Raw genomic sequence first — 26,362 nt, 5'->3', positions numbered from 1 at the left:
TTTTTTATTCTTTCTTTTTTTTCTTTTTTTAAATCACATTCTACTCTATTCCATACCATGAATACCTAATACAATAGTTCAGCTGAAGGTTTTCTGAAATGAGTTGCTGCATATATGACCTTCATCAGTAGATGAAGTTGAAACAGAATAGCAATGGTGCAGATTTTAATTTTGTTGAGCACTCAAAGGTTATTTCATAAGAGATTTGAGGATCAAAGTTCATTATAGAGCTCTGAATAAGACTCCAATCCCTGGTGCTCATACGTTTAATTTATTTCAGTGTAATTCAAGTTTAGTTTTCCAGCTTTATCTTAATTGTTGTTCTCGTTTCTTCCAGTGATGCGAACCAGGCAGTTGTGGTGGTAGACGTTTGAAAAATCTGGCCAGATTATGAAATTAACTGTTTTGGATGTAAAGTTCACCTAAACCTCTAGAGCCATTATTTTACTGCAAAACAACAACTCGTTATTGTTTTTTTTTTTAAATGCAGTTATGGTTGTATATATATTTGAAGGATAATGTCAACCAAAATGTGGGCTTCAAATTGGGAATTTACAAGGCAGTAATTGACGAGCTGGGCCATGCTACTTAAATATCAATATCAGAGTTTTAAACACTATTGAAATATCACTCGCAGCCCAAACTGTTTATAATATGCTTAGAAAATAGGCAAAATGATGATGTTTGTGAGGTTGAGCATATTCAATTTATAAATTAAATGTAAGTTCAGTGATGCCCTTATCATTGCCCAACTGTAAGTTTCTTGTGTCTAAGCAGAAAATAAGTGTTTCAAAAGAGCTTATGTTTTAGAAACAACACCTGTTATTAATTTGGTGTTAGGAGATGAGCAATTTTTTTCTGGTAACAAACTGCGTAGAATGTCTGTGTTACAATATATTTCATTACCAAAAAAAAAAACCTTTCACATTTTCACTTTTCTGCAAAATTCACCAACTATACAAGTCTTGTTAAGTAGTAAGTTGTATAAAATAAGTAGTACTTCAAAAAAGTAGAAGAAATCTTATGTTAACAACTGTAAATTTCTTGTGTGTAAGCAGATAAGCAGTATTTCAAAAGAGCTTATGTTTTAGAAACAATAACATGGATACACACGGTGCATCCACCATGCATTTGCACTTTTTGTGCACTTCTCTGTCTTTTTAATGTGCGCATACCTTGCCTGTGTTTCCAAGTCGTACGGTGTTTTCTTTTTTCTTTCTTTCTTTTTTTTTTTGTAAATCATTCACTTTTTATTTATCTTCCCAGGTTAGTTTTTCATTAACCCTGATGTGACACGGACTCCTTTTCAGTCACCGCTACGCATTGTCTGCTCCAGCCATTCGCTCTCGCCCAGCACTGAGGGTTACTAATAAATAAGTGACACCAGAAGCAGCCTGTTTCCCTCACTCATAATTAACCGACTTGATGTTTTCAAGGAGAGGAGCTAATTAGGAATGAGTTAAGATTCGCACAAAGAGTACAGATGATTAATTAATTTTCCACACAGCCATTGTTGGTGAGAAAAACAGCTTGTTTACAATACAGCTCTTTCCGTCGTGGTTATAGCTCACTTAGGGGGCATGGCAGGGAAAGGTCTGTCAATATTACATGTGAATTCCACGTCCATGTCAGAAAAGGTATAATAAGGGAAAAAAAAAAAACTTCAATGAAGACTCTTAGTCGGACAAAAGAGTGAACCGTGCTTTCATTCACTTATCTGCCCCCTTTTCTTGTTTAGAGCTGCATTAAAAGGAAGATGTGCTAGAGGTCATTGTGGCCGCTGGTCAATACAGGTACACATGAGAAAACTGTTCACATTTACTCCAAAAATGAATTTCAAATCACCAACTAACCTAAAACACATTTTGGACAATATAGAAACTGGAGAACCTGGAAAACCTGAAGTACCAAAACAAACACTCCAAACTAGAATCCCTCTGACTGTAAGGCCAAAGTTACAGATCAGTTCAGTTAAGAGGGAAATTTATCGCACATGCCTTCGTTTAAATAATAAAGAAGATCTAAAAATTTTCACAATAACTTTTCGTCCTTCATCAAGTGAAAATGGCTTCCAGTGATACTGGGGCAGCTACGGATGGAACATGTGGTGGATGTTTGACTAACCACAGCATCTCTTTCTCTTCACAGCGCCTCCTGGATTCTTGTAACACAGACAAATATTCAACCAGGAAGTTATTAATCTAACGACACAAAGTAAAAACTCTTAAAATGCTAAGCTAAGCGCCACCACGTGGTGTGAGACCAAGTTATTCAAAAGTCTTAATATTTCATTATTTGGGGAGAAGTTAGTAGGTGATGTAATTCTACTTAGAAGTCACAATTTCTGGTTGCAAGGTGGCCATTTTTAGCGGAGCGCTTCCTGAAGTTCCAACTTGGAAAGTCAGAAGTAAACGCCAAGTTCAAATTTAGACATGACTGGTTGAATGCCATTAAACTAGTAGCACACACAGTGCTGTCCAGTCCGTCAGTGAACATGTTCCATTAGTGTTTGAATGCATAGACTGGAAAGTATTTCTTTGTTATGGGCCTATATTGCTAACAGTATGAGCCCTGCAGTCACTGGCGTATTGGCATCTAGTGACAGCACACTCAGTGTGGGTCTGATGTGACTCAATAATCTCACTTCCAGCTTCAGATGCATTAAACGGAGAATTACTCACCTCTGTACCGTCTTATATTTCACAATATTCAGCAAGAGGACAAATTAATTTGAGACAAAACCTTCAAGTCAGATTTCATCTTCTGTTATCTTCAGTTCATGCAAACATTTTAGTTTGTCAAAGTTTTTGCTTGTTGGACAGTTTTGTCTGGAATTGTTTACTTCAGCTTGGAAACAATATTAAAATGTTTGTTTTGAAATGAAGTTACAAGTCAACGACCTTGTGAGGCGGTTGGTTTGTTTGTGCCTCTGCTTTGAGGTGGGTAAACAAACCTGATATTTGCTTTTGTTGCACCAAAATCAAGGCACCTACCTATTGTACCACGACCGTGAAATTTAAAAACGGAATATTTAGTTTGAATATTTATGTAGTTCGTAACGATAAGTCTTTATTTTTGATAGGAGATGTGATGCTCTTTGTCCTTTCAAGGACTTTTAAGATGCAAAAAAAATAATAATAAAAGAATCAGTTTTACTGGCATAAAATTTATTAGACCATTTTATGAATTCTAGCATTTTCCATTTACCTTCAGAGTTGCTGAAGTGTGAAAACTGTAATGTCTAGTTGTAATCGTACCAATACATTTTGAATATTTGAGAGAAAAGCATATGTATATTTTCCGAAACAAAAATCAAAAGTAAAACCTAAAAACAAGACGTCGGGTTTAACCTTCTGCTTCTTCCTAAGCGATAAATCTTCTGGCCAAGTTATCATACTTTACTCGCCTCACTATACCTTGCTAAAAGTGGAATAAAGCAATTTGTTTTGTCTGTCATCTTGTCTCCAGCTGTCCACCTCCCCGTTTACCGGCTCAGTTTTCCAGCCTATGCAGAGACTGATGGCTTTGGGGAGAGAGGAGAAGGGATTGCAAAACAGACAGAGATAAAGAGACAGACTTGGTTGTAAGTGTAAAACGGACACACACATGTTCACATCCATGTCACTTCATGTCACTTGACACACCAAAGAAGAGAAGGTGCGTCTCTGCATCTGTGTGTGTGTGGATAGCATTGGCCTGAGCCCTTGCTCGTATTAAAAGGGCCCTGGCAGCAAGAGATAGCGGCTCTATCTTAATGGTTTCCACTGCCTGCCACTCAGCCTTCAGACGGACTCTTCTCCCTGCACACTTCTTCCCACGATAAAACCACTTCACAGGGGCTTGTGCCTCTCCACGCTGGCCTCTCCTCTTCTCCTTGGAGAGACGAGAGAGAAAAAGAGAGAAGAAAAGCTTCCCGAGGTATTGATACGTGCGCACGGCCTCAGACTGAGGCAGAGACAAGGTAGACAGGGACAGTTCACCGCTTGTGTTATGGAAAACTGTTATATGATGTTGCCAAAAGTATAAAATGAGACATGGCAAAGGTAACAGGAAAAATCTTAAGGAAGAGAGGCCGGTTTATGCTTTTCCTTAATATAAATTCGGCTCCCTATCCGTTGGTTTATCTACACACGTCGGGTGGCAGGATGAAAAAAACCATCATAATGCCTTGCAAAATATTGATACCTGTCGAACTTTTTCACATTTTTCCATATTACAAACCTGAATTTTATCCGATTTTATTTGCAGTTTATGTAAAAGATTGATGCAAAGTCCCATAGAAGCATGAAGTGAGATAAATAAAAAAACAATTCACAGTTTTCAGCCTTTACACTTCGGAGGTTTGCTGGAGAACATCAGTAGACACATGTCATTGTGAAGATCAGGAAATACAGCAAACAGGTCAGGGAGGAAGTTGCGGACAGAACTATACAATCTGTCATTGAAGGACAGACATTTTGTGGTACAACTGAAAACTCAAGACAAAACCTTAAAAACTCTTCTTATACAGGGTTTTTGAACTCTGTTATTAGCTGTAAACTGAAATACAAACCTCCATGAACAGATCACTCATCCACCACTAGAATGCAAAACTTTTCCATTTGGAAATAAATTAGGAAAGAAAGAAAAAAAATCTGGATTTTGAGAGCTTTGCTCCTCAGCCTGCCTGGAAAGCAATATTTGACAAATGGTAGCATGCTCATTCCTCACCTATTTAAATGCAAACTATGCAGTTTTTTGCAAAGTAATCTCGAGCTTGCACTGAAAACCGCCACCGTCCCTAAACGCTGATTTGCCGCATTGTGTCTGACGTCTTTATCTCAGAATTTGCATGATGCGGAACAAGAATGTTTGAGGAAATGTCAGGGAGATGTGTGTTGGTAAACGCTCGTCTTCCAACACTGCGACTATTTACTGCTGATCTCTGCTTGTTCTTGCTCGTGGTCAACTCCTAATACAATACACCTGTCAGGGTCCTAAGATGGAATCAATCGTTCCTTTGGTTCCTTTTCTGTTTTCATCCATTTTTTCCACATTTTACCTGTACTTTGCTTTATAAGTTTTATAAGTTTTAAAGTCATGCTTTATAAGTTTTTGTTTGAGAACAGCTTATACAAGGGATCTTTGCTAAACATTTTGTATTTAGTTAGGTAGCTTTTTGTCAACATTTATTGTTTATATAAAAACCGTAGCATGTTATGCTGCCTGACCTGTGTTCAGCTTTTTGGATTAAAAAAAGAAAAAAAAAGAAAAACAGTAGGTTTTTATGCAGCTCAGCGTACTACATCGATTTTTGTGAATTTGCATTCTAGTTTACATCGTCTTTTGTCCGCTTCGCCGTCTATTATTAAGTCAAAATTAATCTTCGCCAAGTTCATGGCAAGTAAAATCTTTGAGACGCTATTAGCCTTTACCATTGTGTGAATGGTAATTTCATAAAGAGCTATTCAAAATATGAACGCGAGCCTCATGCCCATTCTTCCAGCTGTCGTTAGACGGGGGAAGCAGCGGTGGGGGTGGTGGGGAGCGGGGCGAGGGGTGTGCCCAGGTCAGCCCTGCTCCGTTATGTTGACCGATCGCGGCCGTCTCAGCCGCATAATGGAGAAATTAAGTTTCTGTAATGCACAAATGAGGTTATCATTGGTTTTGCAGCTGTTTACAGGGTCAAGGAGAGATGCTGTGTTCAATCGGGGCTCAATTTAGTCTGGAATGCGATTAGATTTAGCCCTTCCAGTGTATTCTCTCCATCTGGCCATGAATTAGATTAGGTAAATAGAAAACTAATGCCACTGATTGTGGTTGACGCTGTAATGTTCGTATTATAGAAAGCAAAAGAGTTTTTATGGGTTTGTGGCTCGGCTCCCATGGGAATGTAAAAGTTACGGAGAGTCTCGGTTTGGTTGTTGCATAAGCTAAGTTGCACTTTCTAATCTGTTGTTGGCGTGACAATAGAGTGGGTACAGACCAAAATATGTTTTTCAATCCTTATTATCAAGCATGAAACTTGAAATTGCTTGGTGCTTCTATCTCCAGCAATTCTTCATTTTCCAAATTCAAGCAACTATGCAAATTAGTTGTACTGTAACACTTTGTTCAACAGTTAGACAGGTCATCTGAGACGTTATTGATTAAATGTACAATAATTTCATTAAATCGCCATAAAATGTTGCGATTAATTAAGAACTGGCTCTGGAAGCAGCTGGAATAGGCATTTCCTTTTTTTTCCCTCCTTCTTCTTTTTGCTCTTTGGCTATTTCCGTCTTCTGAACAAAGAATGGCTTGATTGGACTTCATTGAATCTGGCACAAACATTGACTTGGACCTCATGGTTGACATGATTAGATTTTGTTGGTAAGATGTTATTGTGCCAATACATTTTTGATCACAACTCAAGAACTTGGGGCATTAATTGGAAAACAGTGATTGAGAAATTGTTAAATTAAGAAATGGTGATTTTATTGGGCTCATCTGCTTAACATATCCATAACTGAGGCATCTCTGCTCCCAGAAGTAAAGCTGTGTTTTAAGAGGACGTCACCAAACATAACTGCCTTTCATGTCAATAGCATATTTTTTTAAATACAGCGTATTAGTTAACTATTCGGCAGACTACAGAACTCATGGTTTTATCAATTACACCAGGTCCTCAAACAGCAGAGCAACCTCAGAACATCGCAAACTGTGTTAATTTTTGCCCAAATGTAATCGATTTATTTCTGTCACATCAGGACACAGAACATTTTCCAAAAAGTCTTGGGAGTCACGAAGACGTTGGAGGTAAATAGGTGCCTCTAATGTAAATTGGTGCTATCGTCCTCCAAGTACTGTTTTTCCTAATTTAAAATTTTTAATATTGAGTTATGAATGCTGACATTGTGTAAGATAAAGAAAGAAAGGTTTGCAGTGCTTTAAGTGTTAGGTTGTCCACTCTTCAAAGGGTGTTTCCATTTCTGCGTAGTGGCTCTCAATGAGGTTTGACAGAAAATCCTTCTACTTTAGTAATCCTTCCCATATTGGAAGTCATCATGACTTTACTTCACATCTGTTGCATTTCTTTTGATGTGGACATGAGGCGCTGCTTTTTGAGGTCTTTTCTCCTACTTCATGCTGTGAGACGGGTTCTATGGTTCCATGTTGGAGGCCTACAACTTCAAAAGACTCAGAAGGTCTGATTTGACTGTAATTTGGTGAACACAAAGAGATCAATTAACACCAGAGATAAATAATAAACGGCTGGATCTGTAAAGTGGGAGCAAGTCTAAGACGACTACAAAAAGCCATAAATGGTGGTCCCCCATCATTGGCTTACACTTTATATAAAACTGTATTCTGGATTGCAAAATCAGAACTATGGGAGAGCTATATTTAATAATAGTTGCATGTTTTGCATTTTTAATATTCAAAATGGTAAATCTTCAAAAATCCACCTTTCATTGTGGCAGCTTAATAATCCTCCTGTTTCTGTAACAAAGTGGTGAAGATTTTTTTTTTTCTCACTTTTTCTTAAACTTTGTATTTATGGCTCTGATTAGCAAGTAGTTACTCTCATTGTTATTCTCTGACTTAAAGTTATCAACCAACACCTTAATTATTTGAATGCGTTCTGTTGTATTTGGTATTTTGAAGAGTAGTAGAAAAATTTACGTGTCGCATCATATTTATATCCAGGGGAAACGGAAAGTAGTGATTTATTGATTAAATGTCCTTTTTGATTCTTTTTTTTTATCCCCACTGAATAAATGTTCTGCAGTTAAAGGTTTGATTTTTCTAAATTTTTCCACTTGACATTATACTGCAGTTGTTTTCAGGTGTTTTCATCTCCTTTATTTGCCATTGATGCAAAGAAATGTGGCGGTACCAGTAAAACTATCACTGGAAATCTACCTTTTCACTCAGTTGAAGTATAAAAAAAGCAGCTAAAACATGATTGAGGCATCACCTGTGTATTTGAAGTGCACCTAGTTTCCACCTTAAGAGATGACTGCCTTTCTCTGCTCAATTTGTGTGTGTGTGCATGCGTGTGTGTGTGTGTTTTAAAGTATGGCAGAAGTGGCAGCCCGTCAGCTCTGCTTTTCTCTGAGCTCCAGAACAATAGCTGGATTGGCCATATGTGTGACACCCAGACCACACACTCTTAATAATGACTGACAGCACTAAGGGCTGAAGGCAGCATGCACTGCTAGCACAGACACATGCATGTACCACACGCGCACACGCACACACACACACTCACACACACACACCTGATGACATGCAGGGTGTGGTGGATTGGTCAAGGTTTCAGTCAGGTTGCATATGTCTGCTGTCTGAGCGTGTTTGTATTTATCTTGAGCTTGAGCCCTGCTGAGCGAGTTCAGCTGTGTTCCTGAAAGATCAAATCTGCAGATCACTGCAAAGAGTGAAGAAATTACTCTCCATGTATATTTTTTAGTGACAAAAAGAAAAAAAAGCTGGAAAAAAAAGCCATTTAATGCCGTTTGAGCTAATGGTAACAAATCTTCCAGCCACGTTTAAGCGCAGCAGAGGGAAAAAAAAAAGTGACTGCATAAATTGACAGAGATGGATTACTCAAACATGTTGACATTAATGCTCGCGCAGTAATAAAGTGACATTTATCTCAAGATTGCCTCAAGAGAGCATGAATTCAGGTTCATTACGTTTGATATTTGGCAAGTGGCCACGGTGCACGAGGGGCTTCCCCCCCTTTCACGTTCACGTCAGTGTTAAATCGTAATGACAGGAACGTAATAACATGCATAGGTCCATTATTAATTCTGTTAAATGCATTAGAAATGCCATTTAGTTGATTTTAAAGCGCCAAAGCGTGCGCGGAGCCATGCAGCTAAAACATATATGGTTGGAGGCAAAGATGGAAACAACTGATCGGCATCTTTCACCCCCTATTTCACATCTATCATGTCCCCCTTCCGTTTCCAACAACAAATTTGACACCAAAACTGAAAGCAAATAATGTAAGAAATAATTTCAAAGGAAACATGGCTGACCTTTCTTAAGACGGCATTGTTAGGAACCCAAAGGCTTGAACCTCAGGATACCTTATATTAATCTCGTTTCAAGGTTTGTTTCACATCCACTGTTCTGGCGCTTTATTCCGTCGGCATAGCCAATCATGTCAAAAGCATGATGTGTATCAAAGTTGAGCACAAAACGTCTTTGCTTCACTAACGCGCTGGAACCAAAGGGACAGTGAAAGAGGAACAACACAAGTTAACCAATTAAGCACGGGTTAGTCCAAGGCATTACTAGAGATAACATAAACCTTTCAATTCATGCATCCAGTAAATGTATTATAGTGTCCATAATGCTCTATTAACCTTCCCATTAATGTTTATTTGCTATTAACATTAAACTGAAAGCAGCTGAATGTGTTTTCATCTATTTTTCACCGGGCAGCTAAGGAGTGTTACATGGCAAAATAAAAGTAAAATAAACAACTCAATTTCTTTTTAACTCTCTCCATTTGTCTGAAGCGTTCAGCCTCGTTTGTTCTGCTCACTTCATCGACGGTCCGACCCCGAATGCCCGACGTCACACATCTTGTTGCTCTTTCATCTTTGTTTCGGGTGTGTCTTATTTAAGGCACGAGGAACCAAAATGTAAAAGAGCTTAGTGTCTGAAACAGAATGCTGTAGGTTTAATAGATCGGTCGGGCCAGATAGAAGGCTTTCAGAGAAAAGCCAATAGATGACATATATAAACTGTAGCGCAAGTCAGTGGTTAGATGTCAGAGGCCAACCGAGGGCATCTAATTTTCATCAAAATAAGAAATGAAATTTTGAAAATGATTTGAAATGACTGATATTTGTTGTTTTTGACTCTTTTTTTTGTTGTTATTTTTAACTGCATGTTTCAAAAATTTCATTACCTCAGAGGAAATATTCTGAGAATTATCCTGTTTCTGCATAAGTAGGGTGTAAAGCTACACTAAAGTCCCAGTTCAGTATATCCGCCTACAAAATTCAGCTTGGGAAGCTGAAATACCTGGGCACAAAGCTACTTAAAAAGCTCAGCTCTGATTGGCTGTTCCCTTTAGGGCAGAGATGTAGTGGATGTAGTGCCAAGACTGTTGTTTATTTTAAGGTATTTTGGTGTGTAAACCATTATAATAAGAAGTTATACGCGTTTTTTAGAGGCTGCTTGAATGGCAATCAATGTAGCAGGATTTGGACATGAGCTAATTTTTCTCCAATACCAGTTCTGTTTACATTCGGCTTGAAGTTGCTTCAATTGTTTAAAAATGCTGGCAAACCTTCAGTTCAGTTCTGCTTCATCACTGTAGCTGGATGTGGCTACTTTCACCCAACAGGCAAATGCCTCCCAAATCTGCTTTTTTTTTTTTTTTTTGCCCAAATGCGACTAATATTGGTCTTTTTACAGCAGTCTGATCAGCCCAATACCGAGCTTTCAACCCCCCTCAAAAACCTGTGAAAGGGCACCGTCTGTGCCACTTCAATATAAAGTGCTAAATCGGATAAGCATCCGATTGTTTTCAAAGCGTTTTCAGTCAGAATGACTGTTGTGCTTCATTCAACTTTTATGCCGCTCTTTTTGTTAGCTTCCTTCATACTACGATCATTTGACAACTGTATGTGTTCATCTTGGTGAATAACTCTCCATCTACTCTTACTTCCGTAAGCAACGTGATGCTGTGTGACATACTCGTTGTACTGCGCATGTGGGCTGTTTGGGGACGTAAACCGTTCACGTGAGTCTGAAGTCGATCAGAACTGAGCATCGAGACCTGCTGATTGAACGAGTCCACGCAGTTTTGTTAATTCGGTACACATGCATACTAAACAAAAGGGACTGTACACCAAGTTTGCAGTACTTATTTGTGTACCTCTGCATCCCTATTTTTTGGTGAGCAGCTGATGTGCCTCTGATATGATTTTTTTTTAAGCTTTCATAGGGGCTTTTCTCAATAAACAAAAATAACTACCATCCATTATAGCCACGTTTACATTTTTCAAATTTTTTTAAGCTTTTCTCTCATCTGTCAGACGCAATTTGAGCCTCTGACTTAGTTTTACAGAATAAAGTGCTCTGTTTATGTGTACTTGAAAAGCAGGTGATTTGTGTCAGCTTTACGACGTATCCCACAACTGATGTGAAAGCAGCTTTATGTACCAACAGTCACAAAAGATAGAAAACATCGAAATGCAGGTCCTGAAGACGATTGACGTCTTCGTTGCTGCTTGGTTAGGATCTGTCAGGGTCACATTGTGGCTCAAACATGTAAAACTAAAGCAGGAGGAAAGTTTTTTGGGTTTTTTTTTCTGCCACAGCTGTACCGCCTCACAATCCTCGCTAGAATCTGCTTAAAGTTGCTCATTTGGCATCGTGTTACTAAAACCAACAAATCACCCTGAAACTTGGATCTTTGTGTCAGCTCTCCTTGTTCAGCATTATTCTAGCCATCAGCTTCCTAGCCTCATGACACTGGGTGAAGGTTGCTAGGCAGAGACGCTGTTTTTGTTTTGCAAAACTTAGTATGTTAGCTGATATCCTGCATGGCAGATTTATCACTTTTTGGATCCTGGTGTTTTTATTAAAAGTGTACAATGGTAGAAAGGAAAACACACCTCTGGCTATTTACTTTAAAGTTTCTGTAAACTGTGTTCAGTTGGGGGCGGGAGCAGGGGGAGGATGAAGGATGGACCTGAGGAAGGGGGCAGCACCACTGTGCATTTGCGTTGATGGACTGACGAGCCCTCTGGTCAAGTAGACCCTCCCTTCTGCTTACTCACACACACACACCCTCTCTCTCTCTCGTTTCGTCTCGTCTGAGCGAGGGAGACTCGGCTGCTGTCCCTTTAAGAGCTGAGCCCAGATCTCACAGCTTACAGCGAGGGAGGGAGAAGAGGAGGGACAGAGGCACAGAGAAAGACAGAGAGGGAGGGTGAGAGGCTGGAAGTGTGTGAGCAGAGAGAGAGAGAGAGAGTGAAAGAGAGCGAGAGCAAGAGAGAGGGAGAGAGAGAAACAGCAGTGTGTGTGAGAGGTTGAAGGATCACTTCAATCCCGTCTTGTTTTTGGGGGAGACTAACCTTGTTCATCTGAAGCATTGTCGGACTGTTTTATGTTGTTGTTGTCGAGAGAGACGGACCCTTACTCCAGCATGCTCACTGAGCCTGAGCTACCTCAGGAGTGTAACAGGTACGTGACACGCTCTGCCGCTCACACACTTCCACACACACACACACACGCGCGCACAGAGATATATAAATATAAACACACACATTCGCATGTAGATGACAGAAAGAAGAGAGCGGACCCGGGATTCAGAGAGCGGATGATTCAAAGACAAGCAGACATAGATGTGCAAAGTGTGTGAAAACAAGACTGGGTCGGCGTGTGCGTGAAGTAACTGTCTGAGTGAAGTTTGACTCTGACTGTGGGATGAAATGTTAAGACAGAGTTGATGATTCACTCCCTATCCTTTTAGTTCAGATAACATATGCAAAGCTGGAGCAATATATGTCCAGGGATGTGTTTGTTTAAGCTTCGGTTGACAGATGACTCCCACTCCCCCGGCGTCCCCCCTCACTCTTTTTCTGTCCGTCCAGAGTAAAACTTGCGCTCATTCAAATCTTCCACGGACAAAACCGCAAAAAAAAAAAAACATAAAATAAACAAATAAATAACCCACACGAGCACAAGCCAGAAAGACGAGGCGAAACGTGTCAGTCAGAATGTGCGATCATCTCCTCTCATCATCTCATCTCAACTTCTCGCCACAACTTTATTTACTTCTGCTTCCCTGTCAGCGCTCATGCGTCTCCTTCTGTAGCAGTCGGGTATATTTAGGCGCAATCAGACGCTCACAAGTGCATGGAAATGCTCAGCTGAATCCATTTGTTTTTTGTTTTTTTTTACGTTTGCTTTTTTTTGTTTGTTTTTTTTTTTCCAATCAGGATTTGCCTCATCTCATAAATGTATTTTTTCTTGGGAGGGGGGGGGGGGGTATTTTTTTGTTGTTTTAATCCAAACTCAACGCATGAAAACAAACCCCTCCGTTAATCCTGTTCTCAATCTGTACGCTCTTCTCGTTGTTATGCCTTATGCTAATATTAATCTCACTGTGCTCCTCTGTTGTTTGTGCAGGCCTGCCTTCGTTTAGAGGTGTGAACCCTCTAACCTTGCACTGTCAACACAAGTGGCTTTCGCCTATGCAATAATGCTTGTTTGATCCTAATACCGCGAGAGGCAGATTATGCTCTAATACATTTTAATTCTAACTCACACATATCATAACATGGGTAACACCGCTCTTTCCTCTCTGCTTTCTCTCCCTCCCTCTCTCCGTCTCTCTCTCTTGACTTTTATTCCATTCAGCTCTCTGTTTTTGCACTGATGAAACTAATCTTTTGTTCTGAGATAAACTAGGGTCGGCGGTGTGGATTTCAAGGGGGGGGATTTCCGTGGAGGCGAAATATTTAGAAGTGGCAAAAACGTGTTTTTAATAAACCGTTCAAATCCTCGTAAAGTGGTCGAGGAGGAGAGAGAGAGGGAGAGAGAGGGACAGATAACAGCTAGAAGGAATTAAACATTTAAAGGATTACACACAAAAAGCAGAATGTATGGAGATAAATGCAGGGATTACAATGACTTAGGAGGAGAGCGCTTAAAACTCTTGCTTTCCAGTAATGCACTCCATCACCGCGGCTCCGGCCGTGTTTCAGAGCGTCTGCATGTTCATATTTGGATGTGTGCGCGCAAGACGGAAAGAGAGAGAGAGAGTGGGGGTATCTTCCACTGTACTCGTGTGTGCGTGTGTGTGCGTGTGTGTGTGTGGGGGTGTGCGTGTGTGTGTGCGTGTGCGCGTGTGTGTGTGTGATTCAGCCCCAAAGGTTTGCAACGATGCTCTCAGTTCATGTGCTACAGTAAGTGTCCGCTTGCTTCTTCATCATGCTGCTTCTTCTTCTTCCTCTTCTGCTCATTTGTAAGTTATTGAAAATGTTGTTGAAGTGTATTTTGACAGTGTTTAAGAAATATCTTAGCTTGAAGAGTAGGAAGTTAACATTTTAATTAATCAGATTAATTTTGTTCTATTTCCTGGCTTCACTTTTTAACTTTTACGTGCTAAAAATGCAACATTTCTTATTTTGTCATCAGAAATATCAGAAATTATAGCTTTCTGAATGTTCTGCTGTGTTACAGAACTTTAACGCCAGGTTGAAATGAGTCAAATCTGCAGGCACGGCCTTGTGTCTTCACACTGAAAACACATGAAGAAAAAGAAAAGGAGAATACCAAAGCGACCAAAACAGAGACAGAGGGAGAAAATAATAATAATAATAATTAATAATAAAAATAAGGATAGAATAAAAATAAATAAATAAATGAGATTTGAAATTGTAGCCGTAGGCGGAGGAGAGAGCGAGATGAAGGGGAAAAGGGATGATGTGGTCAAACTGACACATTCCTCACCAGCAGACATTTGAAGCAGGTTTTTACAGAAAAGTGAGAGTGCCAGAGATGAAGTGAAAAGAGGGGCGTGTGTGTGTGTGTGCGCGTGTGTATGTGTGTGTGTGTTTGTGGGGAGGGGGGTTATAAGGAGGAGAGGAAGAGGTCTCTGTCAGGGTGGTGTTAAGGCGGTGGTGGATTTTCACACCCCTCCATTTGTCCCCCCTCGGTTTATAGGTGTGTGTGTGTCAGCAGTGGACATGTCAACACTTTGAACGGTTTAAGCGGGACGACACTGGTATCCAATCTGACATCAGAGCGCCGCTAAGAGCCCAGAGGAATTGTCTGGATTTCAGTGACACAAAAAGTCTCATTATTAGTAATTAAAATGTAGCCTCGGAGATGGAAGTTCATTTCATCGCCTCGCGTAAAGTGCTGTGACAGCTGCAGCTTTATTTGCCTTTCAGATTTGGATCCTAACCCAAATGGACAATTAGCAATTCATAAAGTAAGACGCATTGCTATATACGATTAAACGACATTAGCATGATTAGCAGTAAAATGCTGTAAAAATCAAATAAAAAAACAAGGTGACATTCTCTCAATTAGTGCTTTATAATTTGTACTCCGGATGTCTTTGTGTAAAACTTCTGACTCTTCGAATTTTGTGTTTGCAAGTTGTGAGACACGTTCGTTTTCGAAGACGTTTCCGCAGCTGCTGTTCACTCGTTTCTAATTTTGAGTGAGCAGTTCTGCTTCCAGCTTAAGTGTCGCCGTACTTCATGTAAAAGTGTGTGTGGGGAGAGAGGGGGGTGCGGGTGAGATTAAGGCAGTTTGAGTTGGGGCTCGGGGTGGGTGGGGGGGTTGGGGGGTGGAGAGAAGAAGAAGAAGACAGAGAATTTGTGAGAGTGGAGTAATTGAGCAGAATGTCCGTGCTCTGCAAACTAATTCACCGTTCTCCTCTTCTCTCCCCCTGTGGCCCTGTCTCGGCCTCCCTCGCCTTCCCTTTCTCCCCCTCCCACCCACCCACCACATCGGATTGGAGTCCATTGTCTAGGCCATATTGTCTGTCCCCAGAGAGCCTTGATAACCGTGTCTCCATCCGCGAAGCAATGAGAGGGGGGGGGGAGAAAAAAAGAAGGGAAAGACAGAAAAATACCAAAGGAGAATGCTAAAGTGCCCCGGCCCGGGTTGATCAGCTGACCCTCGGGGGGTTTCTGCACAGGCTGCGTTTGTTCTTCCCGTTGTGGTGGTTCTGGCTCAGAGAGGATGGGATGAAAGAAAGCGAGAGTGATGAGAAGAGCTTCAGTGTCAGAAGTGACCGGGAAGGAGAAGGAAAGTGCGTGTGTGTGTGTGTGTGTGAGCGGACAAAGGTGTCCCCCCTGCAACCTATTACCCTCCAGGCTAACTAGAGTCGGGTCATATGACATGTGGGTCATCGGGTGGAGGTCAAATGTCAGCAGGGTGCATTCCAGTGTCAGCAGAGCAGAGAAACACCAACAGAGCCCCTCGATACGAGCCGGTCATCGGCGTCAGGATAGACTGAGACCCAAACGTGAAAATCGTTTTCTACCTTTTTAAAGTCCCGTTTATCAGACTAAGTTACCGAATGATCTCTAGCTGTGTGTTCATTGCTGCCTCTCCCCCACCTGTTGCTGTGAGAAGGCTGTCTTTACAGCAGTGCTTCAGGTCACCAAAAACACAACCAGTCGTGGTGCGTAAACTACAAAAAGCGCCACCCCTGATTTCCCATCACTGTAACGCTCCTTTGCAGAAATGTGATGCATCAGAATCATCTTAACAAGCAAATGTTTAAAACATTTAACAGTAATCAATTGTACTAAAATGCTAGCAGCAGTTGGAATAATTTCTACTTTTCTACTTTAAAAGTGATTAGATCTTTCACATTTTTTGAAGTTGTGTGAAAAGACAGTGAAAAGTAAGGTGGTGTTCTTAAAGGTCACCATGCGTGGATGTTGCTTGCACTTTCATTTCCATCCTATTTGTTCATCCACCCTGCCTGTAGTACACGCAGTAACAGAAAAAAAAATCCTCCATCTTTCCACAGTCCACAATAGGAGACGGTGTCAGGATCTACAACGAAACCTCTGTCTCCCCAGGTAGCGAGGGGGGAAAAGGCCGGGACAGTTTGGGGGCGAAGTGGGAGACTTTCAAAGCCAGATGGGAGTCTGTGGATATGTGTGAGAGAATAAGCTTGTGTGTGTGTGTGTGTGTGTGTGTGTGCGTGTGGGTCTGCTTTGCAAGGGCAGGCCAAGTCGCTGACAGTGAGACAAATGCCGCGACTCCTTTATGGATTGCTTAACAAATGCGGCACAAACAGAGGCCCAGCTCAACAATGGTAAAAAACACTGTCCCCTCGCTCAATAAACATTATCCCTCTCGCGAAGCACCGGGGGATCCGACTCGCCATCCGCCGGATGCACTTCTCCTCTCTCTTTCTCTCTCTCTGCTCCCCCATCGTTGTCTTTCTTGCCTTTTTTTTTTTTTTTCCTCTAAAGCAACACTCGAGTTTTTCCCACGAGTTGTTTAGGCTTTGAGAGCCAGACAGCAGCAGACTTTCTTCCCTTTCCCCTCGCTGTCCTTTGCTTACCGACTGTTGTGATGTCCACTGACTCAGTGTAAAGGCATAAATATAACGTTGAAAATATGAGGAAAGTATGAGGAGTGATGACTAAAGCTTTGGGTGGATGAGCAAAGAAGAGAAAAGAGAGGATGGTTCTCCCAGAGGCCGCATGAGCTGGCCTCCGTCTTCTGCTTTGCAAAACGCAGAACCTTTTTCTTTTTTTTTCTCCCTGCATGCATGCATTCATGTGTGTGTGATTAACAGCGGTGACATTAGGGTTGTGTGTTATTGCCTTTTGTGGTTAAGCTGGACAGGAAACACGGTTTGGGCTGCCGGCCGGCGATTTAGGGCACCACACAGAGGCCGCTTTGTGTTTGTGAGGCTGAGTATGTGTCTGCGCCTCTGTGGGTGTGTCTGTGTGTGACCATGAATGCTCTGCAGTACATTTTGGAGCTTTGACTTGCATCTCTAGCTGCGTTTCCATTGACCATGTAATTGCACAAATTGGAATTACGAAAATAAATTTGCTTAATGGAAAGGCGCCAATTAAAAGAACAACATATTTTTTTCATAAAAAGTTAGTGAGCGAGGATGAGGTGGTTTCTCGACTGTATTGAAATTAGCTTATTCCATAAAATTGCAATGGAAATAAAATTTTCCCATCAAACGAAACATGTGATCACTACTGGCGGAAAAGACAAAAAAAAACAACAGGATGATGGCGGGGCATGTTTTTTATTGACTTATCGCGTGAACAAATGTAATCACGTGTAATTTAAATTATTTCTTGTTTAACCCTGCCACAGTCTTAGTGAGATTCTCAGGAAGAGCGCAGCAGATGTCACAGTCGGACAACGAGGAAGCGGCGGGCTGTCCTGTCAGACCGTCAAATCCCGAAACTGCATAACAAAAAAAAAAAAAAAAAAAACGTTGTAAAAGCGCACGCATGGTCAGTGCGATCCGCCGGGACTGCACGCAGGGTTAAAAGCTTGCTGGGTCCAATGAACCTCGTCTCTTAGGACACCGCATTTGCAAAAATTGTGTTTTTTCAACATTAGCATAATATCAAATGCCTTATTTAAAAGTTTGAAATCACAGACAAAAAGAGGTCTTCACCTAATTTGAAGCCGTATGAGCTTTTCCTTTCCGCTACTCTTCCCACTATTTAAATGGACAATCTATAAATAACTGTTAGGGAATATCCTTAAGAGTCTGCCTAGAGAGTGGGAAAAGTGAGACAGGAAAACAAGGGATGGACAGAAGTTCTTACAAACAGCTGATTGTGTGAAGAGAGACCAGAGAGGAAGTCGACGCCACAGAAGATGTGAGCGCAGCAAAGGAAACGTTAGGATAAGTTCAGCAGTGTGTAACAGAGAGAAGCAGGATGGAAAGCGATAGAGATTTGTTTTCGCTTTAAAGCTAAAAGAGGAAAAGAGAAGCGGAGGGAAGGAGAGGGGCGGGGGTGAAAATGACAGCAATAAAGCAAGTGATAGCTCGACACGCGGGGGGAAACATTTGTTTAAATTCCTGCCTGAGGTGTCATATGGATGTAAATGCTGCGGTTGGCTCCTAGAAGGCAAAAGGCACCCTGGGCGCCTTATCTAAAAAGGCACATTCCTCTCCACTATTTTTGATATCCACTTCCAATTTCCCTCAGAGAGCAATTTCAAAAGATGGCTCACATTTCTACAGACAGACCCACACCTGAGTGACAGTTCTTGGTACACAATAGATGTCTTCTTTAAAAAATAAATAAATAAAAATACTCCCTCTTTTTTTTCTAAGCGCAGATCATAGATGGTATTGACGTTTTTTGCAGGCTAAAACAATGGGAGTTAATTTAAAAAGAAGCTCCTCACACATACACACATGCACACAAATGCAACACACACATGGAATTCTCCAGAGGAGGCTCCCACGCTCCCTGAAAGCTTGTTCTGAGTAGAGGAGTTAACAAGAGCAGTTAGCACTATGATTATGTTAGCAGCCAGACACACTGAGCGAAACACAGTGTGTGTGTGTGTGCGTGTGTGTGAGAGAGAGACATTTCTGCAATGATTGCGTTGTCTTTTCCTTCCCCCTCATTGACGCTTAAACAAATCTTTGTCCCCGTTCTGCTCAATTCATTTAAAAAGTGTGTTTTTCTAGACATCTTTGCCTGTTCTCAGCCACGTTTATGCCTGTATGTGTTGTGCGTGTGTGTGTGCGCGTTGATTACAGTGAGCAGCGGCCAGGAGACGGTTAACCACCGCTGATGGCGATTACTTGGGCCGTTAATGGACGTCCGTCGCTGTCCGATTAGTGACTTAGCGGCGGACGACATATGTGATATGAGAGGGACTTAGATGAGGAGCCACTAATCATCAAAAAGCCAAGGGGAAGTGGCGCTCTAATCTCAGCTTAGCGCTCTCACTGTGTGCACCGCTTCATGTGTGCGTGTGTGTATGCTGGAAGAGTTTGTTTTTTTATTTATTTTGGGAGCATTTTTATTGCTGGAAAAAAAAAACTACGCAAATAGTCAGCAATTATAACCTGACCGACTATGCCGATTTATCAGCTTAATAAAGCAGCATCTTTTTTTTTTTCTTATCTCAATAAATCCTCCCATCATGCTTTCTCTACAGGCCTCCATCAGTGTGACAGGCCTGCCAAACTTTAAATGAAGTAGCCGGCGTAACCTGCACACCCGCTGTGCCCAATTGTGTAGTAATTCCACTTCAAAGGCAAATGAGGAGAGAGAGAGAAAGAGAGGTTTGGGGGGGTTACAGCCAGAGAGGAGCTGTGAAAAACCTCAGCGTTTGTAGTTATCCACCTCTGAGGAAGTTGTGGTGGGCCTGCTGGGGGGGGGGGGCAAATGGGAAAAGAAGGGGAAGAAGAGGAGGAGAAAGAAAATCTTATGGCGTGAAACGTTGACCACATGAAAGGGCGAAGTCATCCCCCCCCGGTCCCGCTGCGGTCGTTGGTCCGGCTTGTTGTATTAAAATACGTAACACAAGGCAACTGTTTCTATTTGAAGCAAAAGAGAAATATTCTTTCTGCTACTCAACTGTTATGACATATTGATTTGCAGTTCTAACAATGTTGTCTATTTTGACTTTAAAACAGAAGCTAAGCAGAAATGTAGAACATATAAACACCCAATGAAATTTGTTGAAGGTTTTAGTCTTTGTGACAGACGTGCAGAACATTATTCCTTAATGCTATTCAGCTCTTACTATAGTAACACTGAGACAAATCAAAGGAAAGGTCTGAGTTTCCTGTCATATTAGCCATTTTGTGCCATTCAGCACTACACAGTATGAGCATTACATCCATATGAGTGGAGCCTTATGTTAGCAACTTTCCCAATATAGTTTCACACAGCGATGATCAAACAATAAGATTTTTTACACCAAGACAAGAAGTGTCTCCAATAAGCCAAATTTATCTTGATTTTAAGCTAGCCAAATGTGAAGTAGCCTTTCTTTAGCTAGCTAACCAGAAATCTCTCGTCGCTCTGGCATTTTTTCGGACAATTTTGCAGTTTTGAAACACCAACTTTTCAAACCTTGGTATACTTGGTAATAATAATCAAGCAAATCCTAATTTTCATATTTTGAATCTCTGTATATTTCTAATAGCTGAATGTTTCTGTCTTTTGAGGGAAGGCTAAGTCTCACAGCTTTTCTTTATGGAAGTTGTCCAGAAACCTGTAGTAACTTCTGTACTTTCTCTGGCTTCCTATGAAAAGGACAGGAACTGTAACTTTTTAATCTTAAGGCTGGGAGCCGGTTCTTTCCTGGTTTTGTATCTATGCTTGTGTGTTTATTTTTTTTGGGTTAATATTTAACTCTGGATTCCCAGTCCCATTTGGATAAGCCCGAGGAGCTACTGTGGTTAAATGATGGATAGTAAAATTATAAAATCCAAATTAAAAGCCTCCCACGTTTGCGGGGAACTTTCTGTAGCAGAAGGTGCGTAACTCAAGGGAGAGGTCTGAGGATTCAGAGCTGACCTCAGGTCTGCGTGTCAGCTCCTGGCCAGACAGAGGTGTATACAGGGGTACAAGGGGCCGTGTGTTTGTGTCCCGTACAAAAGGTCTTAGTGTGAGAGAGTGAAAGGAGGTAAAGTAAACAGGTAGTGATGAAGACAGACCAGCAGTGTTCAGGCCTCTGTTCTGTGTGAGCTCACATCACACATGTGTGTGTGTGTGCGCGCGCGCGTCTCGGTTCGTGTGTGCGCGAGTGCCGCGTGGCTCAAAAGGCAGTTTGTACAGCTGGGTCTGCCGCTTGCATTGGACGGCGTGTGAAGCGCCACATAACACAGGCGCCAGCACAGGCGCTCTTTACAACCCAGGGATCATAACCGTTTTTGCAAGTCAGTTTCAGTTTTCGTGTCAATCAGATTTAGAGATAACGCCTTGATTGTCATGATCAAGACGAAACAAAACCTCCAGCGGCCATTTATAGCCACGCTTTTTTTTAAATTTTTTATTATTATTATTCGCTGAGCTAGGTGGAACGTCAAGCAGAGATAAAGAAATCTGCTGTTCCTGTTGATGTGTTTTCATGCTGTTCTTGTGCTTTTTTTTTCTGGACATACTGTCCTTTTTATGAGAGCAATCACTTCAAGTTCAGCGTTGTTTTATGTGGAAGGATGTGGAGTCCGGTGAATTATGTTACTATAAGCAATAAAACAGCAGTTAATGAAAGAAACATTTTGATTTTGGCATGAAAGTTTCTACCTGGTATTTTTGGTTTAGTTTCTAGGTCAAACACTTAAAATAAGATAAAACTGACTTACATGCGACTTTTCAGCAAGATATATTAACTTATTTTAAGTCAATAATTCATTAATATTGGTTTATACACTGGCAGATTATTTCACTTGTAACCAAACATTTTTTCCAATATGTAAGTGCAATAATATGTCAGGGGAACTGTTTTTAAAAAAATCAATATTAAGGAATTATTCACTTAGAACAAGTTCCTATATTTTGCTGAAAAATTACATGTAAGTTAGTTTTGTCTTATTTCAAGTTTACCAAGATATTTTCACTAGAAACTAGACCAAAAATAGATTCTGTGTTTTGCTGTGCATTGTCGAACAGTCGTCTGATTAAAGCTGCTATCCAGACTTTTTCTGTAAAATCAACGAAGTCACTTCTGAAGTAGTCCATCACTTATAGGGCCGACATGTCACAGTGGTTTTACATGTTGTAAAAGTTACATAATCATCAGAAATGCCAATAAAGACCAAACTCACACAAATGCATGGCTCAGGTGACATCACATCAGGCCCATTTGTATTTTCTTTTTCCACTTTATTATGTTTTCATTTATAAACCTCATTTTAAAAGGGCTTATCTTGTGCCTTGTGTGATGTCATCACTCATCTTTTTTTTTTTTCTTCGTTCGGCTCAGTTAAATAAATGTAGCAGTCAAGATGGTGAAGGCATATTCCACACATCAATACGATACCACATCCAATGACAAAAACAATAAAAGTAAAAGATGTTGAGTAAACTTTTTTTTAATAGTATTTTCTGAGCTTGTGTTGTGGAGATCCAGATTTCATTGCATAAGAAGTCATGTTTGATGGATTGAGATCAACTTTTTAGCTGAGAGCTCACACTTCACATCATTTCGGACAAATACTTTGGGGGAAACATGGTGATGGAAGCATCATGCTGTGGGGATCCTTCTCTCAAGCCAGGATAGAGAAGCTGATTAGAGTTAATTGGGAGGTTGATGGAGGAGCGGGAGGTTTGCCTCCCAGCAGCACAACCCTAAACATGCAGCCAGAGGGAATGGCCTAGTCAAAGCCCACAATGTACCACTTTTAGTCAATCTCATAAAATCCTAGTGAAACACATTCCGATTTCTAATCTGACCACATTTGAAAAAGATTAAGGGCTATAAACTTTCTTTCCCCCTGGACCTTTTTATTATTCTGGAACTTGACATTTTAGAAATATATATATATATAAAAAACTTATTGCAATATCCAAGACAAAGAATTAACAAAAAAAAACCCTAGGTGTTCTTTTTCCATCTATAAATATTGCAGTTAAAATCTCTCAGCATCACCTGCAAGACATTAAATCACAACTTTTTTTTTTTGTTTTTTTTTTGCTATTTTACTTCAACCCCAGCCTTGCCGAGGTGCGATAAAGTTCTGCGTCCGGCGAGCGGCACTCGATGCCGTTTGCGTTTCCACCGTCATGAGGTAAATAAGCGACGAATTAGGAGCAGGGCTGCTCCGAGGAAGAATGCCAGATGTACAGTCCAGAGGAAATCCAATAGAGTCAAGAGTGTAATCAGTTTACTGGAGACAAGCGGGGAGCATGGGGGAAGAATTTGAGAGAGAGAACGGCCGAGGAGGATGACAGAGCCAATTAGAGCGCGGCGCGGTATGAATGCAGGACAGAGACGTGTGCAGATGAGTGAGGAAAACAGCTTGTTATTTCAAAGGGAAGTAAAGAATTAGAGGAGTTTGAGGGGTGAGCGCCTGTTGCTTATTGCTTGTTTTTTCTTTTCTATTTTTTTCTTCTTTTTTTTACCGCTTCGCAACACAATCAGTTTCCCAGAGTCCCTCCGTCCCCTGTCATGTGTTGGCTCTGCACCCCTGAGCGTTAGCAGCCTATTACCCAGGGTCATAGTCGCAGTGGCTTCAAGGCTGACAAGTGCATCTGAAAGCACTCAGGCGACGCTGAGAACCACATTAAATTCTATTATTGCCGCATAGTCACTTCATCCCTATTCAGCTGAAGTACAGGGAGGCAAATTTACCTTGCGAGAGACAGAGTTCATCTAATAGATGTGGCTTTATATCCTTTTCCCTCTTTTCAAGGGAACAAAGCCACGGTAACAAATGCAAACAGCAGGGCTGTCATGTTGCCAGCTATTTTTTCCTCCGGTTCCTCTATTGTCCGCAGGTTTTTCATAAATACATATTACTGTCACTGTACATTCTGCCCTCGCTCCATTTTTCTCTTTTCTTTTTTTTTTCCGCTCCCCTCCCCCCCCCCCTCTCCCTCTCCTCCAACAACCTGTGTTTCTGCGTGAAAAGACCTATTGTCAAGACGTGGTCATTTCCTTCACAATGCCCCATGCAACATGGCTCCATTTTAGCAGTAATGGCCTTGTCCTTTTGGGGGAAGTGAATGCTGAATGGCCCCCGTGGTAAACACAGTGTAAGACCTCGGAGCAGGTTTGAAGGTCTGCCAGGCGGCTGGGGCGATCACACGCCGGCTGGAGGGGATTTATTGAAGAGGTTCACTCAAAGAAACGCAGAAGAGCCGAACTTGGAGCATGTCGGAGCTGCGGAGACGAAAAAGGGCTTAAAAATTAACCTTTTACGACACCATTTGGGAGTTTATGAAAAGTACTTTTTTTTTTTTTTTTTTTTGAAATTGACAGGAACTTCCTCCATCTTACAAGCCGTATCCCCTTTTGAATATTGCTCACTCTTCCTCCCGTCTCTCCCTCCTCTCCCTCGTCTTTCTATCTCCTACTCCTTTCCAGGATGTCTTCCAAGCGACCAGCCTCTCCATATGGGGGGACAGATGGAGAGGTAACCATGGCAACCAGCAGACAGCGAGTGGAGGACGAGGAGAGCGAGGGACCGGGCGGTGTCATCCACCTCCCCCTGGCCTCCTACTGCGGAAAGGTGTCCCCTCACTCGCCCCCCAGCCGCCACTTGGATAGCCCCCCCAGCACGGTAAGGACACCTTTATGGGGGAGTTTGGGGGGGGGTTTGATCCCGACCCGCTTGCTGTCTATTTGGGGAGGTAAAGCACACACCCATGGGAAAGACGGAGGGGTTGAAAGGTGACATAGGTGAGACACCAAAGTCCTTCTAATCAGCTCAACTCAGCCTCTATTGGTGCTTGAGAGACGTTGGTGGAACCTAAACCTGAGAACACACACACACACACGCACGCACGCACACACACACACACGTGGTGCTGGGGGAAATGTCGCCTTCTGTATTTAATGAGTGCTTCCTCAGTGAGCTGGAAGGAGGACAAAAAATAAACTGCAAATAAATTTTGCTGGAAAAATGTTTTCATCTGTGGATCCATTCAGCTAGAAATTAACTTCCCTGACCTTGCATGTTTGTCATCTCTTAAAATGACTCTTGAAAAGAAAAAAATTTTTTGAGGGGGAAATTTTCTATTTATTTATTTGCATGTAATGGTCAGAGGATTATGGATTTCAGAAACCTTTTTGGGATTTTGCTTACAATGACCCCTTCAGATTTATTGCACAGCACCAACACCGGTATTAGAGAAAAATAAAAATAAAATAAATAAATAAATAAACAGCACATGTCCCTTTGATGATTCACATGGAGACCTAAAAATGGAAGAATTGGACTTTCTCTGCTGGTAAACGGCAGCTTGTAGCTGGGAGCTGATATGAATCGGAGCAGAAAGTTTCAGGCTACCGTTTGGGGTGGACTTTTAATGTTTGTGCTGCTTTGAGGTAATTAGACGTAAAGGTGTGAAGCTGAATCCTGCACTGCCTTCGTTTCCATTGGCCATATTTTTTTCACATTACACAAGTCACATGATCAGAAACGCTTTACTGGCACAAAGAAGACAACAGGAAGTAGTTGGAGGATGAGGTGAAGCATGTTTTTTAATGACTTATTGCGTGAACAAACTTATTCACATGATATTTTAATTGTGTTTCTTATATAATGGAAGAACAGCAATTACAAAATTGTGGGTTTTTTTTTTTTTACACATATTAAAGTTTTGCGCACATTTCTAATGAAAAAGCTCCACCACTTACTTCACACTGCTGCTCAGCTGACTACACTTTTCTCAGGAAGACAAACTCGCCTTTTTCTGCTTCCAGTTTTACACCATAAAGAGTGAACACCAAAAAGAAAAGCATTCTGTGCACTATTTGAACTCTCTATTTTCCTTAAGTGCATGATTCAAAATAAGAATAACTCCAACTAAAATATTAGATATAATTATCACAACAACTGTAATAAAATTCTCATAATGTGAGCGGTATGAAAATTATTATTGGATCGTGTTATTGATTTACTTTTATGTTACAAGTTGTAAAGTCATTATTAATTAGTAAGGCTCTCTGCTGGGGGAGCCAGCCTGTATTCATGTAGCTCATAACTTGATATCTGCAGTTTTAAAGCAGATTTACTCTAATAGGAGTCGTTCTCATTTAGACTGCTTGACTTTGCGTGTTTGTCATATGCAAATATTCCCGGAGAGCTTTGTTTATCTTGGAAGTAAAGATGTCGCCGTTAGTGGTTTTGAGGGAGCAGTTTCTCAGAGAGTTTGCTGTACATTGATTCAAGAAACCACAACTTTCCTCGTTGTGTAAAAGCAAAACAGGA

The 26,362-nt window shown here is 41.2% G+C and overlaps 1 protein-coding gene and 1 long non-coding RNA gene across 13 annotated transcripts in view; one reads left to right on the top strand and one right to left on the bottom strand.

The window, feature by feature from the left end:
• LOC145550229 (uncharacterized) overlaps positions 1 to 26,362 on the bottom strand; it is a 151,989-nt gene that overhangs the window by 8,641 nt on the left and 116,986 nt on the right. The gene's annotated exons all lie outside the window — the stretch shown is intronic.
• sox5 (SRY-box transcription factor 5) overlaps positions 1 to 26,362 on the top strand; it is a 239,975-nt gene that overhangs the window by 128,330 nt on the left and 85,283 nt on the right. For 3 of the 12 annotated variants that reach the window (XM_081604244.1, XM_008425897.3, XM_008425901.3), the window contains exons 1-2: positions 11,832 to 12,174; positions 24,514 to 24,709. In XM_081604244.1, the coding sequence (XP_081460370.1) occupies positions 12,098 to 12,174; positions 24,514 to 24,709 (273 nt within the window). In that variant the 5' untranslated portion in view covers positions 11,832 to 12,097. Of the gene's footprint in view, positions 1 to 11,827; positions 12,175 to 24,513; positions 24,710 to 26,362 lie in introns of those variants that run through there. The other 9 variants (XM_008425900.3, XM_008425893.3, XM_081604240.1 and 6 more) reach the window with 8 other exon arrangements.

The sequence above is a fragment of the Poecilia reticulata genome, chromosome 23 (assembly GCF_904066995.2).
Source record: "Poecilia reticulata chromosome 23, P_reticulata-male-v2, whole genome shotgun sequence".
In the NCBI taxonomy this organism is placed as follows: Eukaryota; Metazoa; Chordata; class Actinopteri; order Cyprinodontiformes; family Poeciliidae; genus Poecilia; species Poecilia reticulata.
This window is presented reverse-complemented; position numbering and strand designations above follow the sequence as displayed.